The sequence below is a fragment of the Octopus bimaculoides genome, chromosome 11, assembly GCF_046866305.1.
Source record: "Octopus bimaculoides isolate indiv1 chromosome 11, ASM4686630v1, whole genome shotgun sequence".
Lineage (NCBI taxonomy): Eukaryota > Metazoa > Mollusca > Cephalopoda > Octopoda > Octopodidae > Octopus > Octopus bimaculoides.
The window spans coordinates 35,681,050-35,699,669 of NC_142938.1; the positions used below are offsets into that span (position 1 = coordinate 35,681,050).

At 36.8% G+C, this 18,620-nt stretch overlaps 1 protein-coding gene across 2 annotated transcripts in view; it reads right to left on the reverse strand.

Annotated features, from left to right (window-relative positions):
• Nucleotides 1-18,620, reverse strand: part of LOC106881010 (ubiquitin thioesterase OTUB1) — a 97,803-nt gene that overhangs the window by 19,596 nt on the left and 59,587 nt on the right. For both annotated transcript variants that reach the window (XR_016243638.1, XM_089359814.1), the window contains exons 4-5: nucleotides 3,661-3,764; nucleotides 1,280-1,370 (exon numbers count right to left, since the gene is read on the reverse strand). Coding sequence is in view for 1 of the 2 variants with exons in the window: in XM_089359814.1 (XP_089215940.1) it covers nucleotides 1,280-1,370; nucleotides 3,661-3,764 (195 nt within the window). In the remaining variant the exon portion in view is untranslated. The remainder of the gene's footprint in view (nucleotides 1-1,279; nucleotides 1,371-3,660; nucleotides 3,765-18,620) is intronic.

The following is an 18,620-nucleotide window of genomic DNA, read 5'->3' on the forward strand; positions in this document are numbered from 1 at the left end:
CTCTTCCTTTCCTGCAAGTGTGACAGACAAGATACACACTGCATTTTTTATTTGTAAGATATAATATTGAGTTGTGTCTGGGGACAGTCATTCTCTTTTAGTGCCTTATTATTTAACACACTCACCAGTAAAGTTTCCATTCATTTACTTATTTATTTTTCCTAAAATTTATGTTGCGTCTTGCAACCTTTTCAATAGTTGTTGACACGGTCCATTATCCGAGCTGAGTTCTTTTTGTTTGTTTGTGCGCATGTGTGTGTGTGTGTGTGTGCATACACATATATGTATGCATGCAAGTGTGTGTATGCATGTGTGTGTGCGTATGTATGTATGTATGTATGTGTCTACATTTGTATGTATGTTTGCATGTGTGTGTGTGTGTACCTCTGTCTCCTTGTGTGTGCATGCCTGAGTGTGTCTGTGTGTGTATGGGTTTTGTGAGTATGTACTGTGTCTGTATGTCTATCTGTTTACATTCAGATCCATTTGCCTACATACATGTGCGTATACATACACACACACACGTCTACATAACAACCTTCTCTTTTAGTGCCTTATTATTTAACACTCACCGGTAAAGTTTTCCACTCATTTATTTATTTTTCCTAAAATTTTTGTTGAGTCTTGCAACCTTTTCAATAGCTAGTGAGTGTTTTAAATAATAAGGCATAAAAGAGAATGACTTTCCCTAGACACAACAAAATATGCTTCAACATACGAACTCACATAAAAAAATCTTGCAAACCAAATCCCAAAACAAAATATTATATTGAGTTTTGAATGTAGGATTTCAGAAAGTGCACAAGGAAAATAATTGTAGAATAACACTTTTTAATAAGGTTGAAATGCAAAAGCATTTCCAAAAATACATTTTTGAATACTTTAAAACAAATGAAGTATTCTGATTTTTTTTTTTTTTCGTGCATAGTTAATTTTACTAATTATTTTTTTGTGAAGTTAAAGAATAAATAAAAGCTTATTAATAATTCTTGGTTTCTTTTTCCCCTTTCTGTGTGCCAAAGATAAAAAACATAATTAGAGTTAATTAAATATTGAATAACCTTATGACTTACCAATTCCAATTTTGAAATTTGTCCCAGAGATTCTAACATTTTTGTAAATTATGAACAAATTATTTTTTCAGCTAGATTCACAAAATTAGTCAATTTCATACTGTAGTTTATATAGCTGTAAGCCCATATTCTGTACTCAGGATTTGATATGCTAAGGTAATAGACTTCATTCATATAAAGTACATAATAAAAGAAAAAAAACAAACCTGTCCACAAAATTCTTTTACTGTTCTGTGACCTTCAACAAAATTACTAAAAAAATCTTCATGTCTCTGTAAGTAACCAGATGCTAACAACCTACAGAGAAATAGAGAAAATTAAACAACGATAGTAAATTGAAACAGCTGCATGCATCTGTGTGTGTATAGATATGCACAACACATTTTAGTAGAGTACATATTAACTTTTACAAGGAAAAGGTTGATAGTGACTTAAATTTTAGCTTAGTTGCTTTCAAAACTTCAAAGTCACTGTCAACCTTTTCAGTGCGAAAGTTAATATGTACTCATTAGAGAGTATTGAGTAATCCTTCAGTTTAATGATAAATTGTTTTTTCATCTAACTTAACATAAAAGCAAACATCATCATCATTTTTATATTTTTACACACGCACGCACACACACACACACACACACACACACACACACACTAAAATATAATATAATATAACTGTTTTAATTCATGGGTGCATAGGACATATCAATCTCATCAGATATTTAAAGAGAATGGAGATTTTGAAAGACATTCAAAACAGCCTCTAGGTGTTTAAGCCTCTATTGGTTAGCTGCAGTCACATGATTGTAATGCCATCAATTATTTTCTTTACTTTTAGGTCCATGTGTTGCATGGACCTAAAATGTTGGCAGGATGCTAGTATCACCTTGGTAGTAAACTGGAAATAGTGTCTTGTAAAGCCATCAGATGGTTTAAGGGTGGCTCTATAAACTACAACCTTCAAGAAACAGGAATCTTCCAGTGGACAGTTGGTAGGATTTCAAAAGTTACAGGAAGGGATGTGGGATGGGGGCTGTAGTGTGTGATGTTTGAAGCAATATTATCTAAACATGAGTATCTAACCTTGACTTCAGACGAACATGCTATATTGATGAGAGCTAATAAGACTAAAACATATTACCTTGCCAACTAACAAAGATTTTTACCCCTAGGTTTTAGTTTCTTTTTCAAAACTAAAAGGTAAATTTCAATTCATTAAGAATTTTTTTGCATAAGTCTCTCAGTATATCAGCACTTAAATTAATGCCATTGTCTTACTTTGGTTTATTTTCTTCAGTTCATCTTTTTAAGTATATCTTTTTATTATTATTACTAGCTAGACTCATGGAAATTTCCATTTTTACAGTCAATATATAAATCTATATATTTTGCTAATGAGGTTTCATTATATTAAAGATTTTCATAACAATAATGGACAAGAGGTTTATCATTGAAATATTAGGATTTAGATAACTTATAGTGTTAGTAAATACATAGATGCAAAGTCCCAAATTTCAGGAAAGGGAACAGTTGATTATATTGACCCTAGAACTGGAAAGCTGAAAAGCAAAATTAACTTCAGCAAGATTTGAATTCAGAGTTGAAACAAATATTGCAAGGCATTTTGTCTAACGTATTAATAATTCTGTCAATCCATTGCCTACCAATATCATAAATATACTCATCATTATATTTTCGCCTCACAGTAACATTTGTTAGCTCTTACACCACCATTGCTATCTGATTACAACAGATAAGAACTAAAAGATAATAGTTTGAATGAAACAAGTATTTGCATAGTTATTCTTAATACATTCCAGCAGATTCAATCATAAATATGCTAGTCGATGTTGTGTACATCATAACAACTCCTTTTATGACAACATGTGCATGACACATCCAACTCATTAATGCAAAGGATTCTGAGACACCAGTGTTTTGACATATTGTGTCTTGTTAGCTGATATCTGCCGGCTAATAAAAAAAAATTGTCATTGTAAAAGAGAGGATTTTTTTCCTGTGATATACCCAACATCAACTGGATATTCAAGTTCAAATCTGATGGAATGTATTAAGAACAAAATATGCAAACCACCACATCAATTCTCACTGTACAAACTGCATATAATGATTTTTTAACAGTTGGCAGATACCAGCATCAGCAAACAGTTTCTTTTCTGAAATTATAAACAAAGCTAGTGACTTGTTCAGGCTCAAAGGTCTGGTACTTCTAGTTGATGGGACACAACATGTCAAAATGTCAGCGTTCCAGAATCCTGTGCATCAATGAGCCGTGCTATCATAAAAAGAGAGAAGTCATTCTCTTGTGACGTACACACAACAGCAATTAGCATATTTGTGTTTGAATCTGCCAGAACACATTAAGAATAAATATGCAAATCATTTCAAATCTCACTGTACACAGTGCAAATAATAATTTTTTTTTAGTTTAAATGGAGTTATTCTCTTTTAGTATAACAGACAAACACATGTTGTGACAAAAATATTATACAAAATGGTTAATGAGTGAAGAACCAATAATTAAAGAAGCAAAAAAAAAAAACGCATTAAAGGAAAATAAGTAATCATTTACCTCCAATATACAACAAGGTAGTCGGACACTCCTTGATCATTAAAAATATCAAAAAGTTCTTTATGTGTGCAGAAACTTTCCACTCGAGATATCACATTCACAAACTGGACAAGTACAGAAACAATAATTAGCTTTTCTTCTTTAAAAATACATTATGAATAAGATGGGATTTCAAATTAATGAAAACTAAAAAAATTAATATGAAATATTAGCAAAGGTAACTATTTGTTGAAAATAATTATTTGTTAGGAAGTCAAACTAAATTTGAGAAGAAATAAATAATCACCACTAAAAAAGTGGTGTGACTACATTAATACATAAATTTCTCTGAAAATTAGCAAACTATACAGCAGTCAGTAATTTAAGTGCTTTTGTATTACAATAAGTACTGTGACAGGTTCCATCTCCAAATTTCAAATAATACACTCAGTAGATTCAAATCTGAAAGATAAGTAATCAATATGCATTCAATGCCCTTCAACATTACAATAGCTCAAAGATAAATTATAAGATAAACTTTTTAGCAGTTTGCCATTTTGAGGATCAATGCCTCAATCAACTGGTAGATGAATACTAGTAGACGATGTCTACTAGTATATGTCTACAAATATTGAACTAGCTTCAAAATTTCAAGCATTTTAGTGAAAACAGAACATAACCACTGACAGAGATATTACAGCATAGGTCAAAATAGCATATGGTATTTGTTCCAGCTCTTTGTGCTTTGAGTTCAAATTTCACTAAGGTCAGCTTTGCTTTTCATTCTCTTATGGGATCAATAAAATAAGAAGTCCAGAGCAGTCACTTGGCAGAAATTTTAGAGCATTGGAGTGGATCCCTTGTGATATTTGTTCTGGTTCATGGTGTTATGAGTTCAAATCCTACCATGGCCTATTTAAAAGCTAGATTTAACCTGTTATCCAATTTAACACTAGTCCCTGACACCTTGAGTGCAAGCATTCAGGAGATAACTTCCTCCCACAAATCTGGAAGGCTCTGAAAAAAATAATGGGTCATGGGTACACCCATTCCCTTCCTAAGTGATAAAAAAAATATGCTTACACATCAATGCTCATACACGTACAAATACCTGAATAGGAGATAATTTCATCAGGCATTAATATCACTAACTATTTCCATTCTCAATTTACACTGATATAAACTTTGTTACCATCATTTATGCTCATGCTTTGTTGTAATCATTGTGAAACTGCCTAAGAAGGGAGGCCTATCCAACTGAAATATCTGGCAGGGCATCACACTGCAGTCAGTGTCTTGTAAAGTTTTCTGCAAAGTGTTTCTAAACAGGCTGAAAATGTGCTGTACTCTGAGAGGAGCAAAATGTATTGTATAACAACCGATCTTGCACTGAGTAAATCTTTATATTCAGAAATATTATTGAACAGTGTATTGAACATCAAAAACTACTAAATTTTATTGACCTTAAAAATACATTTGATAGTGTCCACAGAGTCTTTGTGTGGAATTCTTCACATTATGGATCTCTCAACACTTTGTTAGTATCTTTAAGTTTACTCAAATTCACAATGCTGTATTCAAATAGAAATAGGGAAAACAGATTCAATTGTCACTAACTGTGACTGACAGTGCAGGGTAGCACCTACATTGCAAGAAATAAGAGTTAAAAACCCTTAGAACAGCAAAGAAGCCCTACTGTGAGATCACCATACTAGTCTAGCTTTGCTTAAAATTAAAGCTTATCAATGGTGACTATTACATTGCTGGATGGTTTGGCTAAATCCTGACTGTCAGTATATAGTATTTACCATATGAATCAATGGTAATGTGAAAATTATGAAATAATGAAGGTAGTTACATGCAATATAAAACCAAAAAAGAAAAATTCAGTTGTCACTAACTGTGACTGGTGCCCTCAAGATATGGGGTCAGAATATAAATGGTAGGGTATTGCAAAGGTGCATGAGTAGGGAATAGAGACTTCACATGAATGCAAGGAGGGAGGGGGGAGGTAGCAGTGACTGGTAAAACCTGGGTAAACAGAGGGGGTGGGGGACAACAAGTTAGCAATGATACAGTGAACAGGACAGTGAGGGCAGGATTGGGAAGCAAGAGATAAGCACATGCATAGTGCATGAAAAGAGGGAAAATGAGAAAGAGGAAAGATGTAGTTTGGTTTGTAGGGGTAGAGTGTGGAAAAAGTTTGATTGTTGTTACATGGGGATGGAACCCACAGTGGTTCTAGAACTCAGTTTCGGTGAAGTGGGCAGGTCTGCTCAAGAACATCATATCGCCAGACATCTTGGTCTATTGTCATCTCTGTGAGGCCCAACATCCTGAAATTGGTTCTCATCACTTTATTCCATGTCTTCCTGGGTCTCCCTCTTCCATAGGTGCTACCCACTCTCAGTGATCAGCACTTCTTTACACAACTGTTTCCATTCATACACATCAAATGTCTAAACCAATGTAGTCTTCTTTCTTACATGCGGCATCTGATTGCTCTTATGCCCAACTTTTCTCTCAACACATTTGCACTCTGTTGTACATGCACACTGATGTGGCACATCTAACAGACCATATTACCTTCATTCTTCACTAGTCTATGCCTGTCTTCTGCATTCAGAGGCCAGGTCTCAATACCTTTCACTCTGAGAGATAAAGAATCCTTTTGTTGTCAAAAGAGGTAAAAGTTCTCTGAACTTTTCCATCCTATTCTTATTCTAGAAACTATACTTTCAGAACATACTCCACCAGTGCTAATTTGGTCACCTAGGTAACAACAACTATCCACAATCTCAAGAAAGTCTCCTGGGCATTTGAGAGAGTCTGATTTCCATGTGTCCTTAGTGCATATTGTTCCTGTACATCTTCCACATATGTTAATCTACCTGTGATTCCACCACACCTCTTATGTGTCCATAGCTTACACTGGGTGCAGCGAATGGAATTAATTCCAACTCCTTTTCTACATACTGAGCAGAGCCATTTCCCTAATGGCAAGAGAGTATTATCTGCTTTCTTGCTAAGAACAACTTTTGTTTTTGCTAGGTTAACTGAAAGGCCCTTTGATTCCAGGTTTTGCTTCCATACCTGGAATTTCTTCTCCAATTCTGCAATGAGAGCAAGGTCATCAGCATATGGTAGTTTCATGGGTATCTTATTTTGAATTCCTGTCATGGGCTGGGGGACTATGATAAATAATAGTGGACTGAGAACTGAGCCCTGGTGGAACCCTACTTGTACATTAAATTCATCACTGTATTCATGGCTCTCACCCTACTGACAGCATGTACCACTCTAACAAGCCACTCACCTACTCCTAACTTCCTTAGAGACCACCAGATAACAAAGTGAGGGACTCAGTCAAAAATATTTCTCCAGGTTGACAAAAACCAAATACAATGGCTTGCTTTTGGTCAAATACTTTTCCTGCAGCTGTCTCATTAGGATGAGGTCATCTGTAGTATGCTTCTCAGGTACAAAACCAAATTGCATCACATCCAGTTTAATTCTATTCTGATCTCTCAGTAACTTTCATGACCTGGTACACACGAGTATGTATATACATTATCTTCATTGTTTAGCATCCGTCTTCCATGCTAGCGTGGGTGACACACACATATACATACTTACACATACATACATATATATATATTACATCATGGCTGGTTGCCAGCAAATTTTTCTGCTTTTAAAAGGATTTTATCCTTTATATATACTGTTCAGTATTTAAGTGTTGAAGAAATATATCTTTCTACTTGTTCTACAGTGTGTGTGTGTGTGTGCGCGCGTGTGCGTGCGTGTGTGTGGTAGTGTCACTCTTCCAAAAAGGTGGTTCCTTCTCAGAAAACCCAATAAGGATAAGTAAAACACTGAATGAACAAATCGAAAGTCTTTTCACCCTACCCTACCCAAGTCAACAAACCTGAAGAATTCCTTTATTACTACAGATGCAAAGAGGGAGGCAGAAACCATCACTACAGATGTAAAAAGAGAGGCAGAAACAATTTATTACATCAACATAAATAAAAGATGTAATATTAGCTACAGATGATGTAATACTAGCACATTCAGCTGCTGGTCCTGATGGATTCCCAGCAATCTTTTTCAAATCATGTAAGTGAGCCCTTGCAAAACCACTGCAGCTTCTTTTTCAGTGCTTCTTTGCAAGTGGTAAGCTCCCAAGCAAATTGAAGGAGGGAATAATATGCCCTATTCATAAAGGAAGCAGAGATGTTAAAAATTATAGACCTATCTATCTGACCTCACATGTCAGCAAAGTCATGGAATGGACAGTCCAAAGGAAGCTAACTGCATTCCTTGAAGGCAATAACTTGCTGACTGACACAGCTCTTGCAGCAATATAGTTGGGTGTTACAGCAGCTGCTCAACAACTCAAATGTAGATGTAATATATTTGAACTTTGTAAAAGCCTTTGATCAAGTCAACCATGGTATGAAATATCACAAGCTGTATAATCTTGGCAGAGCTAGAAAACTTGGAGAGTGGTTACATGACTTTCTAAAAGACAGATATCAGGTACCTGCTGCCAAGAAAACACAAATAATGAGTTGTGTCCCACTGTCTTGGCCCTCTCAGAAATACCCTCAGTTGCTCAGATAACCACCTTTGTTAGCTATGCAAATGATACAAAAGTCTCTCAGATGATACAGAACCCAAGAGATGTTGTGCACCTGCAACAGAAGTTGCACGCAATAGACAGGTGAGCTAAGGATAACATGCAGTGTGATGGGACTGCAATTCATGAATCAAAATCAGTGCACGACCTGGGCACTGACTTGAGTAATGACGTATCTTTCCAGATGCATATTACTACATTGGCAATACAATGCAGATGACTGGCCAGATGGATACTTAGAACTTTCAGAACAAGGAACAGGAAACCATGATGGTCGTTCCACACATCACTGGCTATTTGAGTACTGTGTGTGTGTGTGTGTGTGTGTGTGTGTGTGTGTGTGTGTGTGCGTGCGTGCGTGCGTGTGTGTGTGTGTGTGTGAAATTCAAATTACGACAAGCATCTGTATGTATATATAACTGTATGTGTATGTACATATATATATATATCTGTATGTGTAAAAATTCAGATTCAAATGAATATGGTACTTAAGTTGTGGCACCAGAATTTAGTACGGTATTATCCATACTATTTCAAAATAAGGTGATTAAAATCAAAATAAGCAACGAGGATATGTAGAGGTAATGCAGTACAATCGTTTCAAGCAACTCCATTTAATTGAACAATGCAATCATTACATCAATTTAAATGCAGAGCAATCCTCAGCTGCAGACAGACATAGAATTTAATTAAATTAAAACAGATGGACACATTAGTATAATTTTACCTAAAATCTCCAAGAGGGTAAGGAAATAGAGAACATGCTGTCTTCACTTCAGCTTAGAAGCTACTAAGGTATCAGGAAGAAAGACTTGTTACAGATTTTGCTTGTCACTGTTTTATGGAGTTAGTTTTAATTTATAGACTAGTTTAACAAATCTTTGTATATCTAACGCCAAAAGAGCAAGGAGCAATACCTGTTAAGAAGTGGGCTGAGGAAGTTGACAGAAATCATAGTGAGTATAGTCATAAAAGCTATCAAGATTTATTTGAAGCAATATCATGAGATTTGGTAAAGGAAATCTTAAATCAAGATGTTAGCTGACAATTAAAGGGGCAGGCCACTAGTAGACCACTGATAATGAAACAGGGGAAATCTTATCATGTAGTACTATAGTTAAATATTTAAAGCAATACTGCTATAGTGTATAAAGTTAAAATTTAGGATTATTCAGAAGATTATTAAGAAGAATATTATAACAAAAGGATAAAAAGTTTTTTGAATACTTTTGAGCATATACCAAACTTTTACCACAAGGAGGACAAGAAATTATCTAGAAACAGTTTAATATTTATACATATCATATACTTAAATACTAACTTATCAGATGGTATCTATGAAGATTGATCAATTGGTGTATACTGGTATTTGATAAAGGTGTACTAAGGTAAAAGAACATGCTAACTGTATATTAATTAAATTATAATCTAAGCAGTTTATTTTAAGTAGTGAATATACCAGTATTGTTTTATATATGAATTTATAGAGGTACAAAATTAGATTGATTTTATTAATAAATAAAGACTATTATAAAATAATAAATAATAAAATAATGAGGTAGGGCAGAACACCATAGAAAAGGAATAAAATAGCTTAATCACTAAAAACATGATAAAGTATATATACCTTATAAACATCAATAGAGAAGATTTATAGAAAATGTATAATAATTTAAGTACACTAAACTAAAAATTATATCTTTACTTATTTAGCTAGTATCAATAAAGACTGATACCTGGTTTCAGCTAAAGGAATATTGATGTTATAGGACATTCTAATTTTAAAACTAAGAAGTATATTATAGTTACTCCATACATGATATTTAGTTTCTTAGGGGTACTTAATTAGAAGGGCTACTTATATAAAGGCCCTTATAAATACTAAGATAAGGAGGGTAGAGCACTTTAAGAAAGGGATAAATCAAGTAATTTCTAAAGACCATTTCAAACAATATTGCCATATTGTATAAAGTTAAAATTTAGGATTGTCAAGAAGATTATCAAGAATGATATTATAACAAAAGGATAAAATTTCTTCAAATACTTTTGAGTATATACCAAATTTTACAATAGAGGGAGGAAAAGAAAGTACATAGAAATAGCTTAATATTTATACAAAATATTTATCTAAATATTAACTTATTAGATGGTATCTATGGAGATTGATCAATTGGATTTTACTGATATTTAATAAAGGAGTACTGAGGTTAAAGAACATGTTAACTATATACTAATTTAATTAAAGTTATTTTAAGTTGTTGAGATACGGGATTGTTTTATATAAGCTAAGTATGAATTTATAGGAGTTTTTATGCAGCTGAGGATTAAATTGATGTAATGATTGCATTGTTCAATTAAAGGGAGTTGCTTGAAATAATCGTACTGCATTACCTCTGGATGTCTTTTTTGCTTATTTTGATATCTGTATGTGTATGTATATATATATATATATATATATATATATATATATATATATATATATATATATCTGTATGTGTTTGCGTATATATATATATATATATATATATATATATATATATATATATATATATATATATATATCTGTTTGTGTATGTGAACCACTACACATATTTTTTCTCTCCTTGTTCCTTTCTGTGGAAGAGCACAGACTCAAAACATTAAAGACTTTTCCAACTCCCGAGTGTTATACTAATACATCTATTTGTTTTCTACACCACCTGTCTTTGTCTGTTGTTTTTTTGTGAATTCTCCCTATATATATATATATATATCTGTTTGTGTATGTATATATATATACAGGGGTTGGACAAAATAATGGAAACACCTAGCATCATAGCATCATAATTTTGAAATATCTGTAACACCATCAAAAGCTTGTTTATTTTATGTTTTTTGATTTATTATTAGTGTTGCTTAATATGTTTTGCTAAAGTTGCTGTTTCTTTTCAGACATCATCAGAAAAAGATAATTAAAATTCATTAAAATGATACATCTATCGGATTTTCAAAGAGGTCAAATTGTTGGTGCTCGTATGGCAGCACTAGCAAATGGTAAACAGCTGAAATGTTTGGTGTATCAAGAAGTACTGTCTTAAAAGTAATGACAGCCTTAGAGAAAGAAAGAAAAACCTCGTCAAAACAAAACTTCAGAAGAAAACCAAAATTTTCAGATAGGGACCATTGGACTCTTATGCAAATTGTTAGAAAGGATCACAAAAGTACAGCTCCCAAAATTACTGCAGAGTTTAATGACCATCTCAAGAACCAATTTCCACAAAAATTGTTTGCCAGGAGCTGCACAAAGCCGGACTTCATGGGAGGGCTGCAATCGGAAAACCACTACTTTCAAAAACAAACATTGCAAAGCATTTAAAGTGGAGTAAAAACCTACAGAATTGGTCCCTAGAGCAGTGGAAGAATGTTATTTTCACAGACGAGTCATCCTTTACCTTATTTCTGACCACCGGCCAAGTATACGTGTGAAGACAGCCAAAACAAGTATTTGACCGAGACTATCTTCTTCCGACTGTTAAACATGGAGGATGATCAGTGATGATCTGGGTGTCTATATACTGGAAATCCACTAGCCCAATGGTTTCCTTTCATAGCAGAATTAATGGTCAAGACTATTTAAGCATTTTATCTGATCAAATTCATCCTATGTTTGTGGAACTGTTTCCGGAGGGAAATGCAATCTTTCAGGATGATAAAGCACCAATTCACCACACAGCTAAAGTTGTTACTGAATGGCACAAGAAACATTCTAGTGAAGTTGAACGTCTTATCTGGCTACCACAGTCCCCAGATCTCAATATTATTGAACATTTATGGTGCATTTTAGAAAAACAAGTAAGGAGTCAATATCCTCCACCATCATCACTACAAGAACTAGAGACTGTTTCAGCTGAAAAATCGACAAAAATTTCTTTGGAAACAATTCAAACTTTGTATGAGTCCATACCTCAGAGAATTCAAACTGAAATTACTGTCAAAAGTGGTCTTACCCCATATTAAAATAAATTTGTCTGAAATTTTAAGGTGTTTCCATTATTTTGTCCAATCCCTGTATATATATATATCTGTATGTGTATGTGTATATATACATATATATATATATATATATATATATATATATATATATATATATATATATATATATATAAAACTTACTTGGAAAAGGATGCGTGGCGTTTGATCATATAATAATATAAATAATATACAAATATATGCATATATACATATGTATATATATTTGTATATTATTTATATTATATATATATAAATATATATATATGTGTGTGTGTGTGTGTGTGTATACGTGGAAAGAAACTCATGGAGAGCGTAACAGCAGGTGGTCCTCAGAAGTGAAACCCCCTTTAGGCAAGTGTTTTGGCCCTTAACTCTTGATACTCTAGTGGGGTTGGGCCACATCCGAGTCATGACTCCCAGATGTCCACCTGTTGTCCATTTTAATATGCCTTTGGTGGGATTGGTTTCTCTAGTTTCAAGCACTCCTGTAACTTGTGCTGTGGCCCTGAGAAGGATTAAGTACCCGTTTCCAGCTGGGTACACTGGCAAGCGCTCGGACAACCCAGGTGTGAGGGTTCTCTTTTCTCATGGTCCCAGCGGGATTGGCTTGAATTGGGGCAAATTAAGCCTTATGTATATATATCTCTGTATGTACATGTATGTATGTATATATCTCTGTAAGTGTATATATATACACACATATATATATGTATGTATTTCTGTAAGTGTATATAATATATATATATATATATATATATATATTGCTGCCTGACTAGCTCCCCGAGCCAGTGATGTAAAAAAACATCATCCGAATGAAGTTGATGCCAGCCCCCTCCCCCCCGTCCCGACTGGTTCCTGTGCAGGTAGTACGCAAAAAGCATCATTTGAATGTGGCCGATGCCGGTACCACCTGACTGGCTCCCGTGCTGGTGGCATGTAAAAAGCACCCACTATACTCTCGGAGTGGTTGGCGTTTGGAAGGGCATCCAGCTGTAGAAACATTGCCTGGTCAGATTGGAGCCCGCTGCGGCCTCCTGGCTTGCCAGTCCCCAGTCAAACTGTCCAATTCATGCCAGCATGGAAAATGAACCTTAACGATGATGATGATGACAACTGTTGTGTATATATATATATATATGTATATATATAAAATTTAGATTCAAGGTGAAGTTTTGGCACCAGAATTAAGTATGGTATTATCCATCTAATTTCAAAATAAGTGATTAAAATCAAAATAAGCAACAAGGATATCCAAAGTTAATGCAGTACGATCGTTTCATGCGACTCCATTTATTTAAGCAATGTGAACATTACATCAAATGTAAAATGCCGAGCAATCCTCAGCTGCACAAAGATATAGAAATTTACTGAAATTTCATTTCAACAGAAGGACATAACTAGTTGCTTATTACTAGCCTGTATAGTCTGGCTAAGTCAAAATGGTTTTTTGTATTCTTCCTTTCTACTTGGAGAGTTTAAATGTAGTTACAAAAATATGTCCTGTTGAAATGAAATTTCAGTAAATTTCTATATCTTCGTGCAGCTGAGGATTGCTCTGCATTTTACATTTGATGTAATGTTCACATTGCTTAAATAAATGGAGTCGCATGAAACGATCATACTGCATTAACTTTGGATATCCTTGTTGCTTATTTTGATATATATATAGACATATATGTGTGTGTGTTTATATATATATATATATATATATATATATATATATATATATATATATATGGGAGAATATACAAATAATAACAACAGACGAGGACAGGTGGTGTAAATAACAAAAGTATATATTAGTATGACGCTCGGGAATACGGAAAGTCTGACGTTTCGAGCTACGCTCTTCAACAGAAAGAATACGGAGACAAGGAGAAAAACACGGAGAAAAAAAATTGAATAGTGTTCAGTCAACGGTCAATCATAATAATGGCCGATCATAACAATGACTGACCGGAAGTTAGAAATTCTTATTTCAGGTGATCGGGAACGAGGGGCTGTGTGTGGGAGGTAGAATGCTGGTGATCTTGACGTATGTAGTGTGAAAATGGGGAAGGGAGAAAGGGAGAAAGGGAGTTAGTAGTTGGTCAGTTGTAGTGTGTGCGTGGTGTGATGCGAGGGTATTGGTGTGGTGTGCGTGGTGTGATGCGAGGGTATTGGTGTGGTGTGCGTGGTGTGATGCGAGGGTATTGGTGTGGTGTGCGTGGTGTGATGCGAGGGTATTGGTGTGGTGTGATGTGAGGGTGTTGGGAGGTGGGGAAGGCATGGGTGGAGTGTGGGTTAGGCTTAGTGTGTGGTAGAGGTAGGGGTCTGTGGGTAGGGTGGGTGGTGGGTGTAAGGAATTGGATGGGGTGGAGTGGGAAGGTAGAGTAGGAGTGTGTTGGGGTGTGGTGGGATGAGCTTATGAGAGGGTGTTGATGAGGAGGGAGAAGGGGAAGGTGGATGTAAGAGAGGGGGAAGATGGGTATGGGAGGGGAGAGGAAGAGAGGAGAGAGGGTGGGTATAAGAGAGGGAAGGTGGATTAAGAGAGGGGGAAGGTGGGTATGGGGGGAGAGAAAGAGGGGAAGGTGGGTATAGGGGGGAGAAAGAGAGGAAGAGAAAGAGAGTGAGAGAGAGGGAAGAGGGGTATGGGGGGAGAAAGGGAGGAAGAGAAAGAAAGTGAGAGAGAGGGGAAGAGAGTGAGAGAGTAAGGGTGAGAGAGTAAGAGAGTAAGGGTGAGAGAGTAAGAGAGTAAGAGTGTAGAGAGTAGGAGAGTAAGAGTGTAGAGAGTAAGAGTGAGAGAGGGGGGAGTACGAGAGAAGAGAGTGAGAGAGAGGAGAGAAAGAGTAGGGGTAAAGAGAAGTGGGAGTGGAGAGAAGTATGAAGAGAGGTGAAGAGACATACAAAGAAGTAGGAATCGGAGCAGGAGGTGAGGGAGGGGAGAGATGGGTGGTAGGAGGGAGGGTGGGGGAGAGAGACAGGAGGAGGGGGTTAGATGAAGAGTGGAGGGGAGTTGAGCCCATGTGGCGCAAAGGAGCGAAGATAGAAGATTAATCCCTGTTCACGTCGCAAACGGGAGTTCGGATGGCCCCTGTGCATGGACAATCCAAACACAGACAGGTGTTGCCGCAAGGAGTGGCCGGCAGAACGGAAGTGACGTGACACCGGGGTGTCATTGCCGACGTTGATATCTCGGAGGTGTTCCGCGAATCGGTCGGCCAGGCGGCGCCCCGTTTGTCCGATGTACAGGGATTGGCAGAGAGAGCAGGAGAGGCAATATATGATGTTGGTAGACGTGCAGGTGAAGGAGTCGGTGATGCGATAGGGTCGGTGATGGGTGCTGGTGAGGAGGGTGGTGTTGGAGAGGTAAGGGCAAGTGCGGCAGCGTGGGCGGGAGCAGGGGAACGAGCCAGGTTGGGAGGTTGGGTTGGGGAAGAAGCTGTGGACCAAGAGGTCCCGTAGGTTGTGGGCTCGTTTGAAGGAGGGGAGGGGTCGATTAGGGAAGATGTGGGAGGTGGAGGGGTCGGACTGGAGGCGCCGAAAAGCTCGGAGAATGGAGCGTTGGAGGGGTAGGGTGGTGGGATGGTAGGTAAGGGGAAAAGGGAGGCGGGAAACGGCAGGGCGGGTTCGGGGGGAGAGAGCAGATGCACGGTCCACAGAACGTGCTCTGGCAAGGGCGGTGTGGATGGTGGTGGGTGGATATCCACGCAGGCTAAAGTGGTGAGCCATGAGTTGAGACTGAGTCTCAAAGTCATGGCTGTCGCTACAAAGTCTGCGTAGACGGAGGAATTGGGAATAGGGGATAGAAAGTTTTGTGTGTCTAGGGTGGGAGGAGAAGTTGAGATAGGAGTGTGAGTCTGTATGTTTGTAGTGGATGGAGGTGCTAAGGGCGGAGTGGAGGATGCTGACCGAAATGTCGAGAAAGGGGACAGAGGTGTCAGAGACAGTACAGGAGAAGTGGAGGGCAGGATGGAAAGACTGAACGAAAGAGAGGAACGAGTCAAGATGTTCGCGGGAGAGTGAGGTGGCACCGATACAGTCGTCGATATACCGACCGTATAGTTCGGGAGTGGGACCAGTGAAACTGGAGAATATTTGGGCCTCAACATAACCAACGAAGAGGTTCGCGTAGTTGGGGCCCATTCTCGTCCCCATGGCCACTCCCGAGATTTGCTGGTAGATATCTCCCGCGAACGAGAAGCAGTTGAGAGATAGGACAAGTTATATATATATATACTTATGTATGTGTCTTTGTGTTTGTCCCCTACAATCGCTCGACAACCAATGTTGGTGTGCTTAAGTCCCTGTAACTTAGTGGTTTGGCAAAAATGTTCAATAAAGTAGAAGGCTAACAAAGAATAAGTCCTGGGGTTGATTTCTTTGACCAAAACCCTTTCTGGTGGTGCTCCAGCATGGCTGCAGTCATATAACTGAAACAAGTAAAAGAATATGTGTGTATATATATATATGTATATAAATATACACACATATGTACATATATACATATATATATATATATATGATAGGCCCTGCTTGAGAAGACCTGTCAAACCAAGGGAGATCGTAGTCATGGCCGATGCCAGTGTCGTTTGAATGGCCCATTAAAAGCACCATTCAATTGCTGGGTGATACGCTCTGCTTGAGAAGACTTGTCGAACCGAGTGAAATCATAGTAGTAGCTGATGCCAGTGCTGGCTGACTGATACCCGTGCCAGAGGCATATAAAAAGCACCTCTTGTGCGTTGGGCCTCATGGAGGCAGTAACATCAAGCCGAGTGAGATCGCAGTTGTGGCTGATGCCAGTTTCGCGTAACTTGCCCATTAAAAGCACCCTTCAATTGTTGGGTACACTGTACTTGTGAAGACCTGTCAAACTGAGGCAGTGACAAGTGATCAAGATCCTTGGCAATATATCATACTTGTGTTGACCTGTCAAGCCGAGTGAGACCGTAGTCATGACCGGTGCTGGTATCAGGTCAATGGCACCCATGCTGGTGGCATGCAAAAAGCACCCACTACAATCTCAGAGTGGTTGGTGTTAGGAAGGACATCCAACCGTAGGGTCGGTCCTAGGATAACTGATGTCCTAGGTGAATCAAATTTTAAACCCCACTCCACAGGGTTGGGCGATGGCAAGTGGAACAAGCCCAACAAGCTGAGGATTTCATCAAGAAAGTTTTTAGAAATATGAATAAACATAGGAGCAATTTGAAATCACTTGTAAAGGAAAATTTAAAAATTTATTTCTTTTAATGAAAAAATATATAATAATAATAAACATGATGTATTGAAAATTCAATATTTTACTAATTGGATGCAAGCAAATATGGTAAACAAACAGTAGTTCACCAAGCCCTTGTTTGTATTCTTCTCCTCTGATTTGATTTGATTCAAAGGTGTTGTTTTTTTATTATTGGTTGCTGAAATATTTAAATACTGTTGTTTTTTACTCTTTGTACTTAAAAGCTAATTTTGCAAGCTTTCTGTCTTGCAAAATCTTTTACAAGCTCTTGGAGTGGAAGTTTTCTATAAATTTCACGTTCTATAGAAATCGTAGCAAGTCTGGTGAGCCTCTCTTATGCCATTGAAGTTGTTAGATATGTCTTTATTAATTTAAGTTTTGAAAAGCTATGTTCTCCGCTTGTAACACTTACTGGTAGGGTTAGCAGGATTCTGAGAGTGATGTACAAATTTGGAAAGCTTTCTCTTTGTTTCTGCTCGCAAAGCATCTCAAGCACTTTCAGAAGACCATAGGATTTTCCAAGGCTTCTTGATATGACAGTTAGTTCATTAGACAAAGCTTTTGCATCAATATCCTTTGACTCTCCAATCTGTAGAGCAGACTCAAGTTTTATGCAAAATTTCATTACTTGATGAGAAGTTTTATACTGCAAAGATTTTATATACAAAAAGCCGAAGATGGAATTTACTTGTTTCAGTTGTTCAAAGCATTCTGAAACTGAGTCAATTTATGTATCCAGTATTGCAAAATAAAAATTTATTTTGTAGCTTTGTTTACTATCCTGGATAGGTTCATTTTTTCCTTCATATGAGAATTGTTTCTTTCTTCTAATGCGTGCTGGCTTTGCTTCAAATTCTGCACACATACCAAATTCATCAGCTACTTCACAAGCATCAAGTACTTCTTCAAATTATTTATCACACCTGCAATCAATAAAATACTTTTTGGTTTGTTCAAGCTCGTTAAGTGCAGAGTCTATGGCTAAATCTTTTGACTGCAGTTTTTTGCTAGTAATGTTAATTTCAACAAGAATATTATACCGAAGAAATCTTGTTGGCAAAAGGTTGAGAATCTACACATGAAGAAGTGCCACTTGAACCTGTA